This window comes from Glandiceps talaboti, chromosome 15 (genome assembly GCF_964340395.1).
Source record: "Glandiceps talaboti chromosome 15, keGlaTala1.1, whole genome shotgun sequence".
Taxonomy (NCBI): domain Eukaryota; kingdom Metazoa; phylum Hemichordata; class Enteropneusta; family Spengelidae; genus Glandiceps; species Glandiceps talaboti.
This window is the reverse complement of record NC_135563.1, coordinates 19,587,644-19,615,267: the sequence shown is the minus strand read 5'-3', so window position 1 is coordinate 19,615,267 and position 27,624 is coordinate 19,587,644. Positions and strand designations below refer to the sequence as shown.

Genomic DNA, 27,624 nt, shown 5'->3' with positions numbered 1-27,624 from the left:
ATAACCTAGGGACTTGGCTATCTTGGCTTGACAATATCACCTCATGGTAGGCCTAGTAATAACCTAGGGACTTGGCTATCCAGCTGGACAGTATCACCTCATGGTAGGCCTAGTAATAACCTAGGGACTTGGCTATCCAACTGGACAGTATCACCTCATGGTAGGCCTAGTAATAACCTAGGGACTTGGCTATCTTGGCTTGACAATATCACCTCATGGTAGGCCTAGTAATAACCTAGGGACTTGGCTATCCAACTGGACAGTATCACCTCATGGTAGGCCTAGTATACCTAGGGACTTGGCTATTCAAGAGATGCTCAACCATTACTTTTGCTGAAAATTATGCAAATCTCACCTTCAAGGTATTTGCAGCAGGATTAACTCGCACATGACATGTAATCCCTAATTTTGGATGAGGTAGGACTATATTTGAAATGCACACCACCTAGCCAAGAGGTACTTGATTTTATTTTTAGATGAGGTATAAGAACTATGCTTGAAATGGACACCCTAGCCAAGAGGTACATGTACTTTATTTCATTTTTAGATAAGGTAAAACTAAGTTTGAAATGGATGCCCTAGCCAAGAAGTATTTCATTCCATTTAGATGAGGTAGAACTAAGCTTGAAATGGACACCCTGGAGCCAAGAGGTATTTTTTTTCATTTCAGGTGAAATGGACACCCTAGCCAAGAAGAATTTTATTTCAGTTTAGATGAGGTAAGACATAGCTTGAAATGGACACCCTAGCCAAGAGGTATTTTATTTCATTTTAGATGAGGTAAAACATAGCTTGAAATGGACACCCTAGCCAAGAGGTATTTTATTTCATTTTAGATGAGGTAAAACATAGCTTGAAATGGACACCCTAGCCAAGAGGTATTTTATTTAAATGAGGTAAAACGAAGTTTGAAATGGACACCCACCCAAGTGGTACATTTCATACTCAATTTGACTTGCAAATTGCCCAGTGTATTTGTGACATCATTCCATCTGTGATTGACACAGTTTATAAAAGAGTTGACAAAATAAATGTTGGGATTATAGCATAGTCATATAATCGCGGTTAATGCCAGGGGGATGACTCCAATCAAATACACGGGATGCAATCCGATACCAAACACTGTTCTCCTATTACATTAATATATATTTTAACTCCCATCCCCGCTCAGCCTCTTCCTGCTAACGTTCGCACAGTGAACACAAGCACCATCACCCTAGGCAAACATTCTTACAACTTGACTTCAGCCTGCAGCTACCTCAGCCTACTACCTTACACCACACTATGCCTAACAACGCCGGCAGACGACCAAAAAGAGCCCGCAAGACGCCGGCTCGCTACAAGTCTAGTAGCAGCTCAACCGGTCTCCCCTCCGACCGTCGGTCATCGGGAAAAAGCCTACTGACGGCAACGAACGCTACCATGGGCGATAGCATCACCATCGGCCGGACCCAACTGGACGCCCTCATCCAAGAGAGGGTCGATATAGCCTTACGCACACGTACCATCCCAGGCATTACACAATTGACCACCGATACCAGCCAACCCGTCCGTCCACAGGCTCTGCTCTCCCTGTCACCAGCCTCGGAGGCGAGTACGGACCACATACGACCAAATCCTGCCACGCTGTCGCCCACATTCCAGTCAATTTTACCACCCAGTGGACCGTATCCGGATGTCAACATTACCAGCGTACACCCCGGAAGTTCGTCGGCCGGAAGGAGACTGCAACCCGATGGGGGCGCACGCCCGACTTCCGATGTCAACATCCGGTCCAACATGGCGGCGCCCATGTCGAACATTCATATAGCTGGGCAGCCACCAATCCAACCGTCCACCGACACCCCACTCGCCACGACCACGCCGCTTCCGGCCTCTGTTCCACCAGCTCACCTACACCTACCATTCCTGGACCAGTCCATGCTTAATTCGCTCGCAAATCCGGGTAAGTTTATCGAATTTTCCGACCTTCATCCGGACTCAATGAAGCCCAATAATAACACTTTGGCAAAAACTCATATCACCTTCGACCCGGACTCACAGGGCATTGTAACATACACATCCCAGACAAGAAAAAAGGTCACAGACTTCCACACATGGCTAGAATGTTTCACCATCTTCGCTGCTTATCGCTCATTCTACTCTCCAAGTGAGGCAATACCCCTGTTCAATTACCTACGTTATATGGTCTCCAAAGCACATACGTACAAGCCGGAGGCTTGGCTCGGATACGATCGCGCATTTCGCCAAGAAGCAGCCCGCTATGTCGGCCTACGCGACTGGTCCTCACCGAACATTAACCTGGATACACACCACTTCACACTGTCACCCCACTTGCTACTGCCTTCGTGCCACACGTGTGGAGAAGGAGGCCACCTCGCACACCAATGCAAAAGTCGTGCCGCCAACCCTTACACCTGGGTAAACCCGGATCCACGGCCTAATCAGTCTGCCTCGCCTCCCATCTGCCGCGACTTCAACCGAGGCAAGTGCCAAACCCCGTGTAGGTACAAGCGAATACACATGTGCTCGTCATGCGGATCCCCAGACCACCCAGGGCACACCCACACCACGTCTGAATCCAGAACCACGGATCTTCTGCCCTTTCGCAAATAGGGCACTACAGCCCAGCGTAGTGCCCCACATCACACCAGTTACGCCTCTCAACGTCCACGAATTCAGGAAACTTCTCCACCATCACCCAAATAAAAACTTTGTCACTTCGCTCCTATCAGACATCACCCACGGCGTAGAACTCGGCTTCACAGGACCTCACCATCCTCGTAGAGTTCGCAATACAAACTCAACCCTTGCACACCCTGATGTCATTACAATGGCCATCACCAAAGAACTCGACCTCGGTCACACAATTGGCCCCTTCACCAAGCCTCCTCTCCAGAACTTCGTCGTCAACTCGCTCGGCATCCGGCCTAAGAAAAATGGCGGACATAGGATCATCATGGACCTCTCGCGCCCCACCTCCGACAGCGTCAACGATCACATCTCGAAGGAGGAATACTCCCTCAAGTACTCGCGAATCGATGACGCGGTTGCCATGGTAAATAAATACGGGCCCGGGACCCTCCTCGTGAAGATCGATATTAAACACGCGTTTCGCCTCTGTCCGGTCCGACGCCAAGATTGGCACCTCCTAGGCTTCTACTGGCGGGGCCACTACTTCTTTGACCGGGTCCTACCATTCGGTCTCCGCTCGGCACCTTACCTCTTCAATCGCTTCGCAGATGCCATCGAATGGATCGTGCGTCATCGGGCTACCACCACTGACCTACTTCACTATCTCGATGATTTCCTCACTGTGGGACCGCCAGATGACTCAACTTGCAAATACAACATGACAACATTGCTCCAAACGTGCAAGGACCTCGGGGTACCCACTGCCAAGGAAAAAATCGAAGGGCCGACTCCCGTCATAACATTCCTGGGCGTCGAGCTTGACTCAATCCGCATGTCTATCAGGCTACCACAGGACAAATTGCACGACCTTCTCCAAACCCTCCCACTCTGGCTAACACGTACATCAGCGACGAAGCGCGACCTTCTCTCCCTGATCGGTACCCTCAGTTTCGCCTGTATGTGCATTCCTGCCGGCCGCATATTCCTACGCCGCATGATCGACCTCAGCACGACCACCAAAACACTCGCAGCCAACATCACACTCACCGCCGACTTTCGTAGCGACGTTCAGTGGTGGTGCGAGTTCCTCCCAACCTGGAACGGGTCTGCCTCCATGCTTCAATCTTCCTGGACTTCTGCCCCCGACATAGACCTCACCACCGACGCGTCGTCCACCCTCGGGTGCGGGGGATACTACGCGGGCCACTGGTTCTCCTACCCATGGCCCGGACACATCGTGAATGACACTGACTACTCTATACAATGGAAAGAACTACTCCCGATATATATAGCATGTTTAATTTGGGGGCATCTATGGCACCGTCTAAGAATAATGTTCCACTGCGACAACGAAGCAGTCGTTAATATTTGGAAAAAAGGGTCAACGCCGTGCCCCCGCATCATGCACCTCGTTCGCGAAATATTCTTCACAGCAGCCAAAGGCAACTTCCACGTCATGGTCAGACACATTGCTGGTACTACTAACACTATCGCTGATTCTCTCTCTCGTTTACAGATGGACCGCTTCCGACAGCTGGCACCAGAAGCAGACAAGCATGCAACGGCCGTACCCAGCATACGCCTCAACGAACAATCACTCCTGCCACCGCGGCCGAGACACAGTGGCTCACAACACATGCGAGGGAGTACATGAAACTGAGTATCGCCACGACGACCAGAAAGACATATCACACCGGCCAAACTCGGTATGTAGATTTCTGCAAAACTTACGATATACAACCACTGCCACTGACACAGCGGTCAGCTGTACTATTTGTAACGCACCTAGCAAGGCAGAGCCTCGCGTACAAAACGATAAAGGTATACCTAGCTGCCATCCTGAATGGGCACATCGAACGAGGGTACGGGGATGTGATATCAGACGATCTGATACTAAGGCGAACATTGCAAGGCATTAAACGTCAACATGGGGACGCGACACGGCAACGTCTGCCCATAACTATCGAAATCATGCGAACGTTGAAGAACACGCTACGAGAGCACCCAGGCTATCACCTCCATGATAAGATCATGCTGTGGTCAGCATGCACGCTCGCATTCTTCGGGTTCTTGCGGGTAGGGGAATTTACGTCACCCACGCCTACTCTCTTCGACGAAAGACAGACATTACTTGGATCGGACATCTCCCTTGATACCATTCTGGTCGTCATAGTGAAGGTGTCCAAGACCGACCCCTTCAGACGCGGTAACGCCATCCAAATAGCGCCCTCCGACTCATCCATATGTGCTGTCCGCGCCTACGAGAAATACGCTAGCCTCAGGAAGGGGTCTGGGGAGGGCCCAGCCTTCGTGTTCAGAGACGGACGATATCTCACGCGACAATCGTTGTCCACGCTATTACGCGACCTACTCACGCGGGCTCGGATCTTACACGCCCACAAGTACACCACACACAGTTTCAGGAGTGGGGCAGCCACCACGGCCGCTGCCGCCAAACTCCCAGACTGGCTCATCAAAACTCTGGGCCGATGGAGAAGTGACGCCTACCAGATATATGTGAATACGCCCACGACCATCCTACAAAGTGTACCGCGCCTACTAGCCGCGCACCGCACCACACGCGAGTCAAGGGGACATCCGACGCGACCCAAGGAATCAAATGTGTGACCTACGGGACCTCGCTTAGCTCCGTGACTTAGACAATCACTGCCAGGGACACCAAGCTAATTAACATTATCTAACGTTGCATCGTTGGTACTCGATCATTGTCATCAACCACATTACCTAAGACTGAATAGGGTGTGCCATGCAACCCTGACCTAAGTGAACAAGGGCTAAGGCTAGGGCACTAGGCCCAACCGTACGGACTGTCATATCTTACCACCATTTATTCATGTTATGTGATTACAACCATAGATTAACTATGCACATCCCAATCGTCATACCATACTGACCAAAGCAAACGGCATGCCAGACAACACCATGCTAACTTTAGCAAATTAATTTGGGGGGCTGCCGCCACGGGGCTCACTGGCTGTGACCAGGCATGCGGGGCACAGACCGCGGCGGTGCGAGACTCACACGCAGACCCTGCACCGCCCAATGCTCTGCCCTGTTCACAGTACACGCCCCCGCTGGTGGCTGGCAACACTCGGGTACCACGCCTTCCATGACGTGATGTCACTCAGACAGGCGAGTGGCCTCACGACATGGCTGCTCGCTACGACACCTGCACGTGAAGCTCGCTCCCCCCTTCTTTAACGGCACATCTTGTCTCAGAGTCATCATTTATTGGCATTAATGTTGGGATTATAGCATAGTCATATAATCGCGGTTAATGCCAGGGGGATGACTCCAATCAAATACACGGGATGCAATCCGATACCAAACACTGTTCTCCTATTACATTAATATATATTTTAACTCCCATCCCCGCTCAGCCTCTTCCTGCTAACGTTCGCACAGTGAACACAAGCACCATCACCCTAGGCAAACATTCTCCCACCCACCCACTCCTGATACACACCTGCATATACAAAACCCATGGATGCACATAATACTCAATCCATGCACGATGCCTGATCTAACATACACACACACCGTGGGGAACACCAACAGGCACCACGCACTCCATCGTCAGGACACCCACCTAGGGCGTGCTCCATGACATGGCTGTCCGCTATGACGCCTGCCAACTATCAGATATCGAAAAACAAATGTAAAAAGAATAAAACAAAAGAATGAGAAGGATTGAATGTTATTATCAATAAACACAGTAAGGGGGGCTGCCGCCACGGGGCTCACTGGCTGTGACCAGGCATGCGGGGCACAGACCGCGGCGGTGCGAGACTCACACGCAGACCCTGCACCGCCCAATGCTCTGCCCTGTTCACAGTACACGCCCCCGCTGGTGGCTGGCAACACTCGGGTACCACGCCTTCCATGACGTGATGTCACTCAGACAGGCGAGTGGCCTCACGACATGGCTGCTCGCTACGACACCTGCACGTGAAGCTCGCTCCCCCCTTCTTTAACGGCACATCTTGTCTCAGAGTCATCATTTATTGGCATTAATGTGTCTATGTGATAAATTGGTGTTTATCAAAATTATTATCGCATCTAATAGATTTCTAAAAGGAAAAACAGACAGATCACAGCCTTGGCCTCAGCCCTTACATCTAGAAATTTGGCCTATCTGTCTAGTTGGGTCTAATTCACAAGTTATACTTGGAAGTAAATATAGCATGCTGAGGGGAGGAGTTGTCACATCAATATTGCATCAAGTATCATATTATTTCAGGTCTGTGAACATGGATCCATAGGCTTGATAAATTCACTTTCCATTTAACTACTTAAAGCATAATGGCTCTACATCAAAATGACTGCTATTATTTGATCATGTTTGAAATGGTTCACTTGGACAGTCGAGTCAGATTTATCAAGTTCAATCAAGCTGCTATCATTTCCTACTTTTCATATCACATTGAAGTCACCCCCAACGTACTGAAATTGGTAGCACTGCATTGTTGAAACTGAACTCATATTTCACTTCCCAGAATCTATACGAGTGTATCAAAATTGACTGCCCAGAATATATAGGACGTCTGTGTCAAACTGAATTCAAAATTAACCTCCGAGAATTTGTAAAGTCGGACTCAAAGTTGAAGTCCTAGAAGGATTTATATGTCAAAGTTCAAATCTGACTTTCAAGAGGATTGAATTTAATTTGACTTCCAAGAATCTATATCACTGTGTCAAACTGATTTCAAACTTGACTTCCCAGAATCTTCCAGAATGTGTCAAACTGAACTCAATTTGACTTCCAATAATTTGTAGAATTATGTAAAACTGACTTCAAATTCATCGCTGAATAATTAGTCAAATATTAGACGACTTAAAATTTGACTTCTGAGAATCTGTGTTACAGCAGCAACTAAAATTTGACTTCCAAGAATCTATATCAGTTTGAACTCAAATTTGACCTCTTAAAATCAATAACATTGTGTCAAACTGAAATGTATCACAGTACGTCTCACAGCTTCTCTGATCGACTTTTGATTTCCCAAGAATCTCACCGATAACATCAATTTGAAACTGAAGTAAAATTTCATTTCCAAGAATCTGTAGATTCAGGTCTGCGAGGTTCATGCCAAAAATATTATACTTTCATTAAAGCACTATTGAAAATATCGCCCACATATTTGTTTACCCGACATCATTATTTCTATATCGGATGTTATTCATTTATTTCATTCAATACAGTAACAATATTCATCATAATTTAGCTATCAATCTATCTTTATTGTATATGGTAGGTAGAGTAACAAGTACACAGCCAGACAGAGATTTTGATCGCTTAATTACATTGCTTGGCAACTCAAACATTTAATCATTTCACCATAGTGATGGATATTTGTCTCCAAAGTCGCTAAATGGTCCATTACCGGCAGTGACTATTTCTCACTAGTGTCATTGTCAATCTTTATCTAGCTAGTTGTGTAAAATCAATAAGATTGTCAAGCCTGCAGACAGCTACTGTTTTTTTCACTCAGATCAGTAAAGATGACCTTTCTCTATTGATTATGTTGACACAATGGTTGACTGCCACTTTAATGGGATGCAAGTTTCCTCGCCATTTATACACCATTTTACTTTCTCTCTCTCTCTCTGCTGTTCTATGAGCTTCCTTTATCATCCCTTATAGAAATCATCAGATTTTATACTTGCTGTTACATTGTAGAGTAAATCATTGTCTTTTCTGTATTCATCCTATTACTACTACTCTCTACTCTCTTACTCTTACTAGTTTCCTTTAATATCATTCTTTTTAGAATCAAAAGATTTTATTTTAATTAGCATTACGTAGGAAATCTTTTCTTTATTTCATTTCATGTTAAACTCTCTACCATTGCACTGGGTTCCCATCTCATTCTTTAAACGAATCAGAAGATCAATAATTTCCTAATCTTTTCTTTATTTCATCGTAGTTTATTCTCTACTGTTACTGGGTTTCTTTCTAAATAAAGACAATTCAATAATTTGACAGAAACCCCCAATGATGCATGAGTGCACAAGTGCTTGTTGTGTTCTCTGCGGTTGTATTTTCATGAACTTTAATACTGACAGAAAGCGCAGCAGAAAACACCACATGCACCTATACTAGCACTTATATGGCATGAGGTTCTGTCATATCATTATTTATCTTTATCAGAAAAAGCAAATTTCCATAAATTTTACTACATGAAATTGTGAGATTTCAAGTACAAGGAACGACTGTGCACTCATTTGCATGCAGATAATGTTTTCGGCATTGCATTGCACTGCAGTGCAAATACCACTAGTATGTGCATGCACTGATGCACGTAATCATGAGTAAATATGTAATACTTTCCTTTATAGCATTACATTGTTCATGTATGTGGTAAGTTTGTTCTCTTATTTCAGCCTTCTTTACTCTGTCTCTCCACTTCTCTGGCTTCCTATTTCATTCTTCATTGAAATCAGAAGATTGCATACATTCTATAACATTGCAAAGCCACTCTTCAAGACTTCTCTATTTTATCCTATTTCATTCTCCTCATGGCTCTGGGTTCCTAGGCCTATATTCACACAATTTACAAATTAGAAGATTCTGTACTTTCCTTTGTATCATGAACACAGCAAACCTTTTCTGTGTTTTGTAGTGATTTTAGCCTACACACAATTTCTACTAATCTACCATTCTTAGCTTTATATTAACACTGAAGTTTATTACATCATATTTTTTCTTATCACAGTTTCACTTCTTTCCTTATATAATTACTATGCAGTGACTCTGCACTCAAGTATTTCTACTCCCTATATCATATTCAATACATACATTTTATATACATGTATAATGTGTATATTATGAGAAGATTGTTTCTTGACTGACTTTATAAGGTAGTGTTATGCAACATATCCCTTCTCTAATTTTAAGTAGCATTCTATTTTATGAGGATACATATTGGACCTTTGTTCAAGTCTGACATATACTAGTACATGTATCAATGTAGTGACGAACAAACACTTACAGGAGAAATGATGATGCCTTGGTGTTTCACTCATGAGACATACACAGTATAATACCGGATGTTTTTTAAACACAGAGAGGCAACTTCAAATGCACAAGAAACAATTATCAAAGTGTCACCGGAGTGGGGATGTAGACAAATACCATGTTGATTATCAGTTGGAAAGCAAACAATTGAAACCATTAAAATCAAAAGTCCATGTGTAATGTTTTCATCAGAATCTTGTTTCTACTACACTCTATACAAGTTGAAATAGCAATGCTTATCACTTTTCGATGCGAAAAGGGTCCTGCTGTGTGGATTGTCTCTCTGTAAATGTTAGCCTTGAGTTGACTTGTGTTTTAATATCTTTGAGTTAAAAACATCATGAATGAAACACCAAGGCAACTTCATTTGTCCTGTAAATCCAAAATATCAATACACAATAAATTGTTTTTATACAGCAAGGGTGAATGATTCTTGTGTTCTTGGAAACAACAGGGACAATGATAGCCATTGAGAGATAGGCACCAAGGATATTACCTCCAAAAGACAGTAATGCCCACCTTGGTACACGATTAGTGTTCCACATAAACATCAAAGACTGACCTTTGTGTAGCTGTCACGAATTTACACTTAATTTTAACTTGAAAAATTAACAAAATACACATTCCTCCACAAACATTATTGTTGAGAATGAAAATATCCATTGGTGTCCTTCAAGAGTCACAATGGTTTCTGGATGACTAAGGACACAGTTAAAATTACACAGATTTTATCCATATGTGAAAAAGATAATAATATATGGACTCCTTTTCCTTCTGTTATTGGGGTTTATTTTTTTTTATTGTTCATCTTTTATTATTGCATAATAATATGAAAACAGAGTATGTGATCTGTGGCTGTCAAATTTTATGGTGAAAGTCTCAGTTGATGTGCAAATAGGTCTCTGAAATAGGGACCACTTGTAATCTTTGAACCACAATTTTGCCCCCACCCCACCCTAGGGGAGGGAGAGAGAGAGAGAGAGAGAGAGAGAGAGAGAGAGAGAGAGAGAGAGAGAGAGAGAGAGAGAGAGAGAGAGAGAGAGAGAGAGAGAGAGAGAGAGAGAGAGAGAGAGAGAGAGAGAGAGAGAGAGAGAGAGAGAGAGAGAGAGAGAGAGAGAGAGAGAGAGAGAGAGAGAGAGAGAGAGAGAGAGAGAGAGAGAGAGAGAGAGAGAGAGAGAGAGAGAGAGAGAGCGCGTGCGCTATGTGAATGCATAAAGGCTGCAATTGATTGATATCCTCCTTGGGAGTTGAGAATGTAAAATGGGATGTTGTTCTATTATAGGTCCATGTCAGGGGTAATAATTTGCAAAACACTTTTAGCACAGTGTAGAAATGGACTAGTTAAAAACATTTCCAATATTACTACTTTACTGTATAATAAAACCCACCTCTTCTATTTCAGGAAATTTCTGAAAATACTGGTACTTATATACAGAGCAGTATACACAAATTGTACACTAGGATAGGGCTACTGTGAATGCACCTTGTAAAAATATCACACTCTACTTGATAGACAGTCAAGGTCGTTCTTAAAATCATTCAGCATGTACAAACATTAAGTGTAATTTTTACACCACTAATTTAAATCAAGTACATGTACTAATGGGAATATTACTGTTAGGACACTCGTCTGAAAGTAAAAGGAAACATTCACACAGCTACCACTTTTACTACAGTCAATGAATATTTCAATTCATATGGATTAATTCATGTAGTGGCGTTGTTAGTGTGATTATTTCCAATCACAACCATTGACATGAAGCAATTTGCATTCCAACTGAGATTCTGATGATTTTAATGATTGCATAATGAGGCTAGCAATTTTGAACTGCATGGAAGTCATTATGTAAGTTGTCTTCGCACATTCATTGGCTTACAAGAGTATCACAGGCCATTCTTTGCATAAGTAAATTTGAATTGTTATAAGTCATTATATTGTACATGTATAGTTATGTATGTTGTCTTTTCAACTAAGTCATATCAATTTTTACGTAAGTTGTAGGTACACGAATATTGCACACCAGTTTTATCATAAATTGATTCATCTATAAAATGATAAGTAGGACTATATCTTTAATGAGTGTTATACCATGCACAAGCCAAGTTGAACAAAAAATATGGAATATATACTCTGGTCATTCTATGGCACGACAATGCATTTTCCTTCCCAGACAATATTCCTGGAGAATATATCCCATTTTTTTCTGTTGGAACAGAATCACATACAATTTGGTTGTGTATGATCTTGTTGGACTTGGACTTGGGCTGGGCTGGGCTGGGGTCGGGGTGGGGTGGGGGGGGGGGGCACCTGGCACAGACTAAGCTGATTACCATCTGATAAAGGAAAAGGCTTGCAATGATTTGTTTTATGTTATATCTACTGTCCTTTGTGTATCCATTTGTATGGTCAGACTTGAGGAGATGGTCAATGCCAAAGTGTACACAAAAGAGGTCATAAGGACAAACATAGTTGTTGTGAAAGTCAATAAATACAGCAAATTGAACCTTTTCCTTGATCTGCTTTTAATCAGATTACTTTGAGTGGCATATTTATTGATGAACGCACTTCAATGTGTTTTAATTTCCTTTTCTTGTATCACCTTTAAAAAGTTGGAACTTTTGCACTCATGACATAAATTAGTTCTTACCTGTTATGTCAGTGAAACCTTTACATTAATTGATCGAATCATAAAATAATGAAAAATAGAAGTAGAAACTTGTGGTTTACCTGTCTGTACTTATCCGCGATCTCAACTTCTCCTTTAAACAACTCTCGAATTAATTCTAGAGAAAGAGAAAAAGAAAGTGCACCGCATCTGAGTTAGATACCAAGAAAATTGAATTCATTAATCACTGGACTAGTAATTGATTAGATGAAGGTAGTCAGAAACCATCGAATCTTGTACACCAAATGAGAAAATGTGATTGATTGAGTGAGAACTACCTATGACATTTGAACCATGGCATATAATCATGTACATCCCAAGTCATGTATCTCCCATCAATTAAATACGAAGAATGCTTTGTAGTTGATTATTTTACTTTTAAACACTGCATCAAATACTGGCAATTCTCATATACAATTGTGGTATCCAATTCACAAATTACAAACATATTTGAATGTAAACAATCATACCATGGTGTGTAGTTCAAATGGAAACTCATCTGTGCCCTTAGTAAACCATAGTATTGAATTAACTTTTGTTCCAAACGCAACTTTGAAAATTTTACCTGAAAGGCAAAGACTGAAGTGCGTTCTTACGTTCTTACGTACGTTCGATCGCTGACAGCTTTTCACGTACAGAAACACAAGATAACTTTCGCTTAGACATGTTGTACTGCTCAGTATGAAACTTGAGATCAGAATGATGATTTCCTTCATTTCAGTGGCTTTTTATATTGTACTGTCAAAGCGGAGCCGGTCGATAACAGTGTGATGTTGCGTTGTGAACGCAACATTCTTTGAACTTGGCTAAAATATGCGTTATCAATGCCGTACTTCAAAGATGCCGCAACACCGTGCACACACTGATCAAAGTCTGTTCAAGGTTTGTCGAAGGCGATTGCTAACATCAAAGTCAAACCGCGACACCTCTTCATCGAAACAAAATGGGATCCAAGGTGACACCCGCGACTTAGCCGAATCCGCGACTTACCGAGGCGCGAGTTAGCGAGGGCCCACTGTACTATGGTTTGTAGTTGATTGTTGTAAACAATACATCAAATATTGACAACTGTCGGTTATGGGTGGAACCATTGTATGTATATTTCACTTTAATACAAGTGACATTTTCCATCCACTGAATATAACTTTGCAGTTGACTGCATCAAACACTGATAATTATTGGTTATGGGTTGATATATACATCCTACTAACTTATAAATTACATGCATTTTCCTTGACTAAAATACACAAACAATGGTTTGTAGCTGATAGTTTAAAACACTGTTACTGACCATTGTTGGTTATACTTATAGAGTGGAAACACTGCACATGTACATATATTCCACTTTATATTCATATGAATGTAAGTGTCTCGCTGGAGAGAACAGTGCTCGATGCAAATATTAATAGCAGAGCATTGTAGACTTAATTCTAAAGAATAAGGATGCAATAAGTCGTTACTCAGAGTTTCACCCTTCAGCCATCATGAGATGACTATTAAAATTGGGATTGTCAAGGTCGATACATACACTTAATTTTTGTATGTATATATTGCGTAACAAGATGGTCAGACTAAAATATTCCTTACTTCCACTTTATAATAAGTATAAGTTATGCATCATCCGTCCACTAGAAATACTTTGCAGATGATTATTTTAAACACATAATCAGATAATGACAATTGCTCTGAGGGTTGAAACATGGTACAAGCAGATTACATATTCCACTTTAACAAGTTATATGCATGTTCATGCTGTTTCAGTGTTTGTCATACATGCAGGTATCAACAATGCTCCTTAGCAAATTAGCTGATTGTTTTGAAACACTGCACTTCAATAGATACTGACTGACAGTCATTGTTACAGATTTAGCTGCAAAGGAACACAGAACGAGCAGTTGAGGTTAATTGACAAAGACTAGTTTTATTAAGTCAGTTGTACATCAAAGGAAGTGGATTGGAATAGAGTCATCATTCAACAATAAATTTACAAGCAGATATCTTATTGCCTGGAAATGAATCTTTTCTAAAATCCCATGATTATCTTGTCTGAAATCCTGTCATCAAATGGTGAATTGGTTTTGAGATCTTGTGGCCAATACTTTGATTAAATTATCTATTGAAATCATGTGACATGTCATATCCAATGAATGTTACGAATCACGTAACCAATACATTGATTAAAATTATATGTACTGAAAATATGTGACATGGCCATATCCAATACCATAACTTATACAAATCACATGACTATTAATTTTGATTTAAAATTATCTGTACTGAAAATATGTGACATGGCCTATATCCAATACCATAACTGATACAAATCATGTGACATGGCCATATCCAATAGCATGACTGATACAAATCATGTGACTATTAATTTTGATGAAAATTATATGTACTGAAAATATGTGACATGGCCATATCCAACACCATAACTGATACAAATCATGTGACTTAATTTTGATGAAAATTATCTGTACTGAAATCATGTGACATGGCCATATCCAATAGCATGACTTATGAATCATGTGATCCAAAACAAATCATGTGACCAGAACTCCACTTTGTGTTGAAATATAAAATAAACTTGAAATCTCTGTCTCATTGAAGCCAGATAAACTCTAAGCCTTTGATGACTAGGCTTACAAAAGTGGTAATGAAAAATATCCTAAAATTGATGTTTTCTGAAAAATGACTTTGTTGTTATTGGCAAGAAATGCAGGTATGCAGACATATACAATATCTTCTGGCAAGGATTTTAACAAATCAAAATTAATTATCTTAAATTATGTGTGTGTGTGTGGGGGGGGGGGGGGGGGGAACTGGCTAAAACCTACTTAGAAGCCCACTTCAGAAAAGACTTAAATTCTAGAGGTGAAACAAAGTTTTCTGGCAGAATTGTATAGAAGTTGGTCCTGAACAAAAGAATGATCACATGTTATACTTATGACTTAAATGGTAAGATAGTGTCACCACAGTGTGATGACCCAGGATTGAAACATGGCCCTTTAATACTGCCCTTAAATTACACATCTAATAATTCTTCATCTAGCTCTGAATTCACACCCCGGATTTATACACTATGAATCTATGATGATCCACTATTGTTCCTCAAAAAATACAAAATGGGAGACTGTGTATGTACATGGATTCAATCTAACACTTTTCGAAACGAAAAACTGCAAAACATGTTCTCATTGCTTAAGAAAAATTGAATAAAAGATTCACTAAGCAATCCTACTTCACATGTAATCTGCTTAATATCTTAAATGATCCTACACCAATAATATAAAACACTGAATAAACACTGTTCAAATCTAGAATTGTTCAAAATATACCGATATACACATGATACTAGTAGCTAGGGTTCAAACTTCAATTCATGAACTTTTCATTCAATTTTCATAAAACAATCTTGGGTAAACATTTTTGTAGTATTTGGATAAAGGGCATGAGCATCAGATTGATGTGCAGTTCTCCATTTGGTCTATGGGCAGAGCTATAGCAGAGGGGACGACAGCACCATAGACCTAATAACCTATAAATCCAGAGCTATTCTAGGTTAACTTTTATCACTTGCTGTACTATGAGTCTGCTCGTGATCTGATGGAATTAGATGGCAATGAAAATGACCGTGACATTATACATGAAAGGTACAGCTGAAATTGAACCAAAGACTATAAATCCTTCAGGGTGGAATATAAATGTACATTTAAGTAAATAATCACTGTAAATGTCAGGGGCATGATTTCCTCCACATTATACATCCTGCATGTGAACACTTTTCACTTTATACATTAAATCCTTTCAGTGACTCTAGGTGTTAATCTAAGCAATCTCAATAACAACATTCATTTCTTGAAGCCTTCTTTGACTTTGTCATATATTAATCATATATATCATTCTTTGTAAGCCATTTTCCTGTTTTCTTTTAAATTTCTTTTTCATTTTTTTATTTCTTCAGATCTCTAATTGTATATCTATATTGATATATTTATCTATTTATTTATTCATCTATTTATTATATTTATCGGCCATGGGTCAATGGTCATGGGTTATGGTAAAGGGAATACGGGTGGGGGTAATTTGCAGAGTCCGAAACTTTCACTTCCACACTAAGCTGCTGCCTGTGACATGACATGTCTACTATTATGATGTAACCATTACAGGAGGAAGGAAGCAATGTAACACCACCATCCCTCTGTTATATTGCTATGGGGAAATTTGCATGTCATAATTTGAAGAGATTGAGGTTTCTAAACACCAATCATTTCTGTGTACTTGTAGTAATCCGTGGACACACTGGAAATATACATAAATTGTCAGTTACAATATTAAAGGTTGCCAATCAATAGACAATTGCATGGTTCCTATAATGTGACGACGATGAGTAATAGCATGTAAACACAGTCACCTGTTTTTGACAGGATTTTGTAATGGTTGAAATTATGCCTGCAACTCTGTTGTTGCTATTTTTCTCAACACTGTCACTTTAATAATCAATATCAGTATATCTAATTAGGCTTACACCATGCAGACAGACTGATTTGTTTAGAACGCATGTTAACATGCCTATCCAAACTGACATTTCTTCTCACTTAACTGTGTTTGTTTGTTTTGTTTGTTTGTTTGTTTGTATGTTTGTTTGTGAATGTGTGTGTTTTTTGTATTATGTATAGTATGTATTATATATGTATGTATGTATGTATGTATGTATATATGTATGTATGTATGTATGTATGTATGTATGTATGTATGTATGTATGTATGTATGTATGTATGTATGTATGTATGTATGTATGTATGTATGTATGTATGTATGTATATATGTATGTATGTATGTATGTATGTATGTATGTATGTATGTATGTATGTATGTATGTATGTATGTATGTATGTATGTACCGGTATGTATGTATGTATATATGTGTGTGTGTGTGTATGTGTGTATATGTATGTATGTATGTATGTATGTATGTATGAATGTATGTATGTATGTATGTATGTATGTATGTATGTATGTATGTATGTATGTATGTATGTATGTATGTATGTATGTATGTATGTATGTATGTATGTGAGTATCAGTCACTCTTAAATTATTCTGTAGATCATATATTTGAGTTGAAATAGATAAAGTTTGGCAGTTGACTTTGAGTGGGAGATTGTCTGTTTGTGCAATCTGTATTGCAATCAGGTAGTCAGGCTTATAAGATTAAGCAGCTTGATGCAAAGATTGATACTGGTGTAATCAGTAGATAGACAAACTGATAGGATTAAAGTCTCATCACCCTTGATGACCTCATCTCAATTCTGATATATCTAGCAGACATACAACATACACACAGCCTATGTTGGGCTGTACCAATCAACAATATGACCTCATCTCAATGCTGGAACAGCTAGTTAAAACATGCACACACAAAACCTTTAACTTTTGGCGCACAAAATGTTTTTATCAAAAATACAATGTGTTCATATTGTGGCTACACTTTATTTTTGTTGACAACCAATTTCTGACTAAAGTGTATTTATAGCCGAATTACTTCTATAAGTTAAAATATTGATTTACACATTGAATTACACATTGAATTACTTCTATAAGTTAAAATATTGATTTACACTAAATAAATCTGTCTTTATTACATATAGTTAAGCTCACATTTTACCATGCAAGTGACACCATTTTTATGTCGATTTATTTCGACACAAAAATTGTTTCAGCGAAATATCAAATGAGTTTTAGGACCTAAAATACATCATTCACAGTACTGATTAACACACATTCACAACTTGTGAATCTTTAAGTGCTGGATACAAGTATACAAGTCGAGTAATATGCAGTTTCAATTAAATGAAATTGGCTAGGTCAGAGGTCAGAAATGTGAAAACGACCTGTCAGTCATATGGAATTTGATAAAACTAGATTATAGCATATTCTAATACGATTACATATTTAGCAATTATTCATTCTCAAGCTATATTATAAACCTATACCACAATAATTTTCAAACAATTTCCTGCTATTAATCTAAATAGTCAATGACGTCTCGATAATTCTGAACCAATTACTGTGTATAGTTAGTTTTTTGTTTCCTTAGGTACTCATGTATGGAATTCTGATATATTTTCTTTGAACAATGTTTGACAAGGTATGCTGGAGTGGATATCATTGTATGATATTGTCACTTTGATAACACAGAGGTATTCCTTACAGTTACACTTGCAACTAAAATTATGGAAATTGAAAAAAAAAAACACCAACCTTTTTCGTTTTCTACAGTTCAATATGTTCAGAAATGAGAGAAATACGACTCCACATGTACTCCTGTGTCATATAGCTATGATCTAACAGCCAGTTGAGTAAAGTTGATTTGCAGTCAAAAAATAGAAATAAGGATTTTTCTTTCCCAATTCCATTTTCTCCAAATATTAAAGAAAATTCTACCCCACATGCATTCCTGCATTGTTATTGTTGTTTGTTGTGATCTACCAGCCAGCTGAGTAATGTTGATATGACAGTAAAAAAACAGAATCAATTTTTTTTCAGTGAAAAAATTTAAAGAAAATTCTACCCCACATGCATTCCTGCATTGTTATTGTTATGATCTGCCAGCCATGAGTTATGTGAATATGACAGTCAAAAAATAAAATTCATTTTTCCCCAGAAATTTCAAGAAAATTCTACCTCACATGTATTCCTGTATTGATATTGTGATTTATTTATCTGTAAACTGAAAAATAAAATAGAAACTTGATTTTGTTTTCTTTAGTTCAATTTGTTCAGAATTATAGAAATCTATTTCACATCATCCATGTACATCTGTATCATTATGATTTGCTAACAACTTGGATACAGTTGATTGGCAGTCTAGAAATAAAAAGAACTTTAGTGATTTTTTCAGTTTTATTTTCTAAAATTAAAGAAAATTCTACTTTAACATAAAATTAATATAAATTTCCCCAAAATGGCAGAAAATTTTACTTTATATGTGTTTGTGAATTGATACGCTTGTGATTTGCCAGTCACTTGTAAATGAGTACAGCAATGATTGATTGTATCATTACACATGCTGTGTGTTTGTACATCACAGTAGGGACTAGATATTATCTTGATTTTAATCAAAATGGGAATAGCCAACATTTTTACCCACAACATGAATTCATTTGTGTTAGGCAACTATGTAATACCTTAAAATCTTGATTACTGTCAGATATTTTCACGTTAAGTATATGACAATATAAATACAACCATTGACATTAGACCATTTATGAATGGAACGTGTTACAAACAAGGAAAGTAACTCTTGGCACATGTTGGAAATACAGATCTAGACAAGTAATACATTCCATCATTTGATAAGAACAGTTTTATGGCCACTTTTCATAACAGTCCATGTTCACAAACAAATTTTCAGTTCCCTTGGCACTTTCTGTACACATAAAGAGGCCATAAAACTGTTACTATCAAACCATGAGATGTAGTACAAGTCTCTGCTTTTCCACCATGCTGTGCCAAATATTATTCATCCAATTCATTTGTTTACTTTCCCTGTTCGCAACAGGTTGTGTTGTCAAAGGTCTGATGTCGGCAGGTGTATCAAAATTACGCTTTGTACATTTTGATGGTAATAGTAACAATATTTACTTCATGTGTCCTGTGAAATGACAAATTTTCTTTTGGAATTAATAATATTCACAATTTTTGAGAAATATTTTCAACTCGACTTGAATTTGGAGAATATGCGGCATCACAACAACATTTTTCTTTTGCCAGCGGAATAAGTGAAAATAAGTCTTACACTAAATTGTTCGGGTAATTTTTCCATAAAGTATCAAATACACTGCGTATAGTTTGATCGTTCACTTTCCAGGGTATTCATTTCCTCACTTCATCTATATTAGTTGTAGATTAAAGGAAATCTTAGGACTGTACTTAACTTTTCTGTCCAGTCTAATCTAACCAAGTTGGCGTCTGCCCCAAGGCTGCTTTATACTAAGACACAAAGTATTGCCACCAATCACACAACTTACATATCATACTAACTTACATTATTTCTAATTCTATGTCTGTACTAACTAGTGTATTGGCTTAGATGGCCCATATCTCAATCAAGGCTTCCAGTTTTCTTGAATTTAATGATCGGTGTCACACAGAGTCATATTTTGTTTAAGAAGCTCTTGAAGTCATAAACATACTTCTGCCTTTTCTTCTTTCAATGCAGATTATGAATATTTTACAATAGTCACCTCACATACTATTTTTTTAATAAGCAATTTAAGTCTCATACAGACTTACTTTATTTTACATAATCGGTAAGAAAAAATACATTTTTGTAGAATATTTAACACTACAAAAATTTAATAATTTACATGTTTTTGGTTATGGAGAAGACTTCAAAAGAAGACATCATGAATTTCATCTTGGCTTGTTCATTAATTCAATGAACAAGCAAACAACAAATGAACAAACCAAGATGAAATTCATTAACTATATATATATATATACTTATATCTATATTATATATATATATATATATATATATATATATATATATATATATATATATATATATATATATATATATATATACATACATACATACATACATACATACATACATACATACATACATACATACATATATATATATATATATATATATTATATATATATATATATATATATATATATATATATATATATATATATATATATATATATATATATATATATATATATTATATATATATATATATATATATATATATATATATATATATATATATATATAGAGTGTCTGATGATCGCAATATGCGTGAAACTCCGAGTTACACCCAAGAAAGAGTTCCAGTACTACCAAAACTATTACGCTCTGCCACTGCGGTATAGAGCACTGTCTTAGCAGATTGATACTCACCGAGTTATATATATATATATATATATATATATATATATATAACTCGGTGAGTATCAATCTGCTATAAGACAGTGCTCTATACCACAGTGGCAGAGCGTAATAGTTTTGGTAGTACTGGAACTCTTTCTTGGGTGTAACTCGGAGTTTCACGCATATTGCGATCATCAGACACTCAGAGTGTCTGATGATCAGACACTCAGAGTGTCTGATGATCGCAATATGCGTGAAACTCCGAGTTACACCCAAGAAAGAGTTCCAGTACTACCAAAACTATATATATATATATATATATATATATATATATATATATATATATATATATATATATATATATATATATATATATATATATATATATATATATATATATATATATATATATATATATATATATATATATATATATATATATATATAATATATATCAAACGTAAATAAACACATAGTGACACCTCATAACTATGTCTGTCATTTCAGGGACTTAACATATGTATTTTAATGGCTTTCAGAGTAACTATCATGTGACATGAAAAAATCATGATGTTAAAAATGCACTTTCAAACATCTGAGAATCTACTATTAAAATGGTGAGTGAGTAATAACAGATTTCTTTGACCTTAAAAAAATCCTTACTTTGAGTCAGTTTTCCTTGTGAAAACATAAAAACATCCCTTGGCAAACAGTTGTTAATTTTTGAAGGACTTCCATATTGACACAAGTACTTTTCTATATTTAACAAGTGCTGTTATGTGTGCTTATGACAAATGTTAGCTCAGCCTTAGTCTGTGATTTTTAATCTCTGCTAGTGCCATGCCCACACAAAGAATTTAACTTTCTGCCATTGGAAATTTCATGATGTTGAACTTCACTGTTATCACATTTACAATATTTTAAAATGTATCATGATTTAGAGGTACTATGAATTATGTTAATATTTTATGTCATTCACATGGTGCTGAGATTTAGTATTGCAAAATACTTTCAGAAAATCCATTTTGCTTTCCTCATTCCCCTGTGTAGCATTTGACTATTTCACTTTTATTACTTTTATTCTATAAACCTTGACTGCTAAAATTTTACTACTTGAGGTCAGCTAACTTGAATTTCACAGTGAATGTGGTGTGGTAATATGACAGAACTGTGAGCGGTGTACTCAAGGTATTTGCAAGAATGCTTTCACAAGAATGCTTTCGGTATTCCCTGCGGCCATACTTTCATGTAAGTCATGAATAAAAATGTAGCACAAAATGCTGCAAGCAAAAAACACAAATGCTCACAACAGAGTTGTTATATTGTACTAGTATACGTTTATCCATAACAGTACACTTTATATTTTAAAATATTTAAAGATATCACTGGTACATACGTTATGTATGAGTGCACACCAGTTGTCCCCAGTACATACGTAGTGTATGCGTGCACACCAGTTGTCATCGGTACAAACGTAATGTACACACACACACCAGTTATCACTGGTACATACGTAATGTATGTGCATGTGCACACCAGTTGTCATCGAAACAAACGAAATGTACACACACATACCAGTTACCACTGGTACATACGTAATGTATGTGTGCACACCAGTTATCACTGGTACATACATACATACATACATACATACATACATACATACATACATACATACATACATACATACATACATACATACATACATACATACATACATACATACATACATACAAGTATGTAATGTATGCGCACATGCCAGTTGTCACTGATACTAACATAATGTATGCGTGCACACCAGTTGTCACTGATAATAATGTAATGCATGCGTCCACACCACTTATCACTGGCACATACGTAATGTAGGGCACGCACACCAGTTATCTCTGGTATATACGTAGTGTAGCACACTTACCAGTGATCACTAAAACAAACGTAATGCAATCAAGAAACTATAACTCAGGTATTGTAGATTCAAACATTTTTACATAGAGTGTACAGGAAGGAATATAAATATTTTAACAAGCCTTGTTATTAAAAATGCTGTACAATAAAAAGAGGACGAGATTTTGTTTCCTTTATGTTGTTTTTACTTGAACCAACTACTCCTAGATTTGCTATGCATCACTTTACAAAGATCACCTCCATCTAACTATTAAAATCATAATACAAAGGTAGACTACAATGTAGGTGACATTTATCAAATTTCAAAGTTAGACAAAATCTGATATCTGAGATATTAAGCCAATGTGTGTATGGACTGACTGAATAATTTCAAGTAGAAAATATAAAAATGAAATGATATCAGAATTTATTAGGTGTGTATTGGTTTCAGAATGATTGTATTCCCCTGATAAGTACTCAATCCACTACACTTTAGTGAACTATCAAAATTATATGTCATCTTACTAAAAGATAGTATTACAATAAAATTTACAGCAAATTGAAAGAAAATTCATATGAATCATCCTTGCAAGATTCAGTTAAATAAACCTAATTTCTGAGTTGAATGTTGAAGCGCCTGTTTTGTCATTTTAATTAAAATCAATTGAAACAGCAAACATAGCCGATTAGATCAAGCATATGTTACATCCATAACATCTGTGCATTTTGCGCAATAAATGGAAATACTCAGCTGCAAGATACAACACAGATATTGGATCTGCACTCAGGTAATAAATGGCCTTTACAATACGTTATGACAGGTGTACATGAATGACTTCACATCGTGTCTCTACCTTCGGCATCGAAACTCATACTCACAACACGTCACCTCAGGATGATCCCTTCAACTAACATAAATTTATGCGCTGTATTATCTATACGTCATAATTCGCAACTTTCATACTCCCCACGACTTAATTATGTTAAGATGGGTAGTAACCTTACAACGAACCACTAAATCAATTCCTTTCAACTACATCGATTCTGTAACTTTGTTCATTTGATTGGTAATCCCCTATAGTCAAACTAATCATAGATAAGCATTCAGAATTAATAAAATCTACAACATTATGCAGTAAATAACCCTTTCAAATACTTAGGATTTGCCGTTGTTACTAAATTTAGTGTCTGAATTCTAAATATGTTAATCCCTATGATTCTGATGTACTTGAAAAGATAAATGATTTTAATCAGTTCCAAATGGATTTTTTTCTTCAAGGTATACACGTACAACACACACGTCAAGACTGATGCAGATGACTAGTCCACTTATAATCCTACATGAAATGCATCGTCTTCAAATCAAAGTGGCCACAGTACTGGTATATTTATACTGTATTTCATTTCTTCTGTTTATTTTCTTTATGTGCTTACTTCATTTATTTATATATTAATCTATTTATTTATCACTTATTTTCTTTATTGCTTATTTCACACTATATATATAATTTATTTTTTTTGTTTATTTTCTTTATTTCATATTTCATACTATGTATACCATTTATTTATTTACTGTTTATTTTATTTATTTATTATAAAAATTAAATATACCTCATTTATTGTTTTATTTTTTTTATTGTTCGTGGGATTTCCTTTATAACATTTATTTATTGTTTGTTTTTGCTGTTGTCATTCTGGGTTAAGGATGAGGAGCTAAAAATACCATATTTTGATGATAATTTTGATCATTTCTTGTACCTTTTTATTGTACTTACAAACTGACTTCCTTTATCTGCTAAGGATTTATGCCCACTGTCATTCTGAATGCCATCTCAGGGACCAAAATCAAAATAAGTAATGGTTGCTTTCTTGTGTTACCTTTGCAGTATTAATTCCACATGTATAATTTCACTATGTAGTAAATGCCACATAAATAAATAAAATGTAATTTTTTTCAACCAAATATTGAGCTGAACCTACATCAGGGTACAGATTGGTTGGTTCTGTGAGTGAAAAATTGAAATCATAACATTAATTTTAGTCAAGATGCACTTCAGACAGACAGATCAATATACTTTACATTAGTGAAAGACCCAGCCGGCCATTGGTTCACTTAATGTAACCAACTCATGGGTTGAAGCATATTACATAAGCGGAAACAAGGACTGGATCTTTCATGCTATAAACTTTAATGCTCATACATTTGTCTTTGGCTTTCAACTGTCATGTTGATAAGGTTTTAATTTAACGAGAAATGTGTGTGGGAGTGTACATATGTTAAGAGTAGTCAGTCTACACTGGCTGAATCTGTGACAATCACAGATTCATCAGACAGACAGAGATAGTAAGAAAGCAACAACAGACAGCAAGATACAGACATCTACCTATCTACATACCTCCCTCCACCAACCAACCCCTCTATCTGATACCTACATACCTACCTACCTACCTACCCCTTCACAAATAAATACAGACACGCACAAACACATACACACATGCAAGTACGCATGCACAAATACACACACACTCAGACTTGCAAGTATAAACATTGACTCCTAAAAATACCTTCTTGAATAATGTGATAAAAGGTAAAAGAGACTATAACAGTGCATGTATCAGTTGCATACTCGGTATTACCCACACAATATGCTCTCTTTTCTCCCCCAGAAGAGTACATTTTTATTTATTGTAATGAAAAAGTAATTCCAAAATAGTAGTATTAAATCTATGATTTCTATTGATGTATTCATGCATGCTGGAAGACATGACAACAGTACATACAACTGACTTGATTCCATCATGTACCCACAATGCTTTGGACTATTGAAAGCTTCCTTTGGACCAATCAAATGATGTGTATCAACATTGATAGTAAACTACTCTCCAAATCTTTTGTTGTGGCATCAAGCATGACATGGATGGAATGACAACATTAAACTTTTGCTCTAGAGTGTTCAGTGTGCCATGACAACCTTTAATTGCGTTAGATCTTCGGTTAGTCATAAAAAACTGCACTTTGCAAAATGTGATTACAGAGTAACGAGGATCTGTAACAGTGTTTGGTGAAGTAGGACAAACATATAAATATTGTCTACTATTTTAAGGTCATTTTTGTTATCAATACTTTATTCATATACATGTACAAGGTCATTCTAGGGTCATAATAATTGTATCTTCAATTTCCATTAGCCATAACAATTTATGTGGAAAATTCCCCTTTAAAAATATAACAAAATACACAATAATAAGCATGCTGATGACGTTTACGTAGGCTAGTTGTTCTATTGCTAAAAAATTAACTAGGAAAATATAATAATTACAGTCTACAGAATGTAATCTCATCAAGTTGGATGTTCTGGTTTGCAAATTATTTTATTCAACCTTATTTCCCTTATACCTGCTTGAAGTATCCCTGAATAGTACATTATATGTCTGTATTTTGGTCTTGATGACCACCCAAAGACAAGAACATAAACATACAATAAAACAGACTATTCCAGCAAATGAATGGAAACACCTTGCATATCGAAACACCAGATTGTAAACAGTGTTATACCAAAGATTAATAGCTGTCTACTATTTGTTATCATTATTGATATCACATTATTTTTCTTACAAAATATGATTATTATATGTGTAAATATCAAAACTGTCAACAATTCTATGGATATGTCATATTGATACATTCAATAGATGGAAATTTCTAGTTCTTGGCAATAATATGAAATTAAGAAATTATCGATAATTCTCAAAAGAACATTGCATTTCTATGTACAAATGCAATTAGTAGCTTAAAATTTGACAGTTTAATACAACAAGCCTTATCAGATATTAGAATACAAGTGCAACAAAGAGGATAATTTGATTCATTGTAATATTTTCTCTTGATCTTCAGTGAGTAATTTATCATCTCAAGTTGTCAGTTTTCCATTTATTTTTAGCTGGTGACATGTAATTGGACGATGTGAAGACAGAAAGTAGCTGGAAGGCATATACATCCAGCTACCATAGATGAAAATTGTGTATTGATGGCAACATGATATTAAAGTGTCATTCTGAGAAAATACCATCACACTACTTCTCTCAATAATACTTTTCGTACTCCTGATAAAAGAAGTACTGTGTAAACTGAAACTTAGACGGTTAAATGGACGTTTTGAATACAATTTTCAATATTGAATTTAGTTGTGTTGTCTCATATTACGCTGCAGCAATCAATACTCCAGGTAGCAATTAGGGTTCTTGTTGTCTTGTTCACTTACACTTAGCTGCTCATACTATCTGATCATATACAGTAAAAGGGAGGTGATTTAATGGCTGTATCTAATAGCAGCATAGGTGTAGAAATGAGTTTCCTGTTTCTTCACTCAATAAAATGGTACCTCATCTTTTGTTTTCTTTTTACATACATGATGCCTCAGAGAAGTCAACAGTTTGACAAAAAATCAAACGTTTCTATGCCTTCCTTCTGCTAATATTTTACCACCACTATAAATTTTCAGTCGAT

The 27,624-nt window shown here is 37.2% G+C and overlaps 1 protein-coding gene across 1 annotated transcript in view; it reads right to left on the bottom strand.

Annotated features, from left to right (window-relative positions):
* Nucleotides 1-27,624, bottom strand: part of LOC144446170 (prominin-1-A-like) — a 92,311-nt gene that overhangs the window by 61,206 nt on the left and 3,481 nt on the right. Inside the window, exon 2 of the mRNA XM_078135919.1 lies at nt 12,402-12,457. Within this exon, the coding sequence (XP_077992045.1) occupies nt 12,402-12,457 (56 nt within the window). The remainder of the gene's footprint in view (nt 1-12,401; nt 12,458-27,624) is intronic.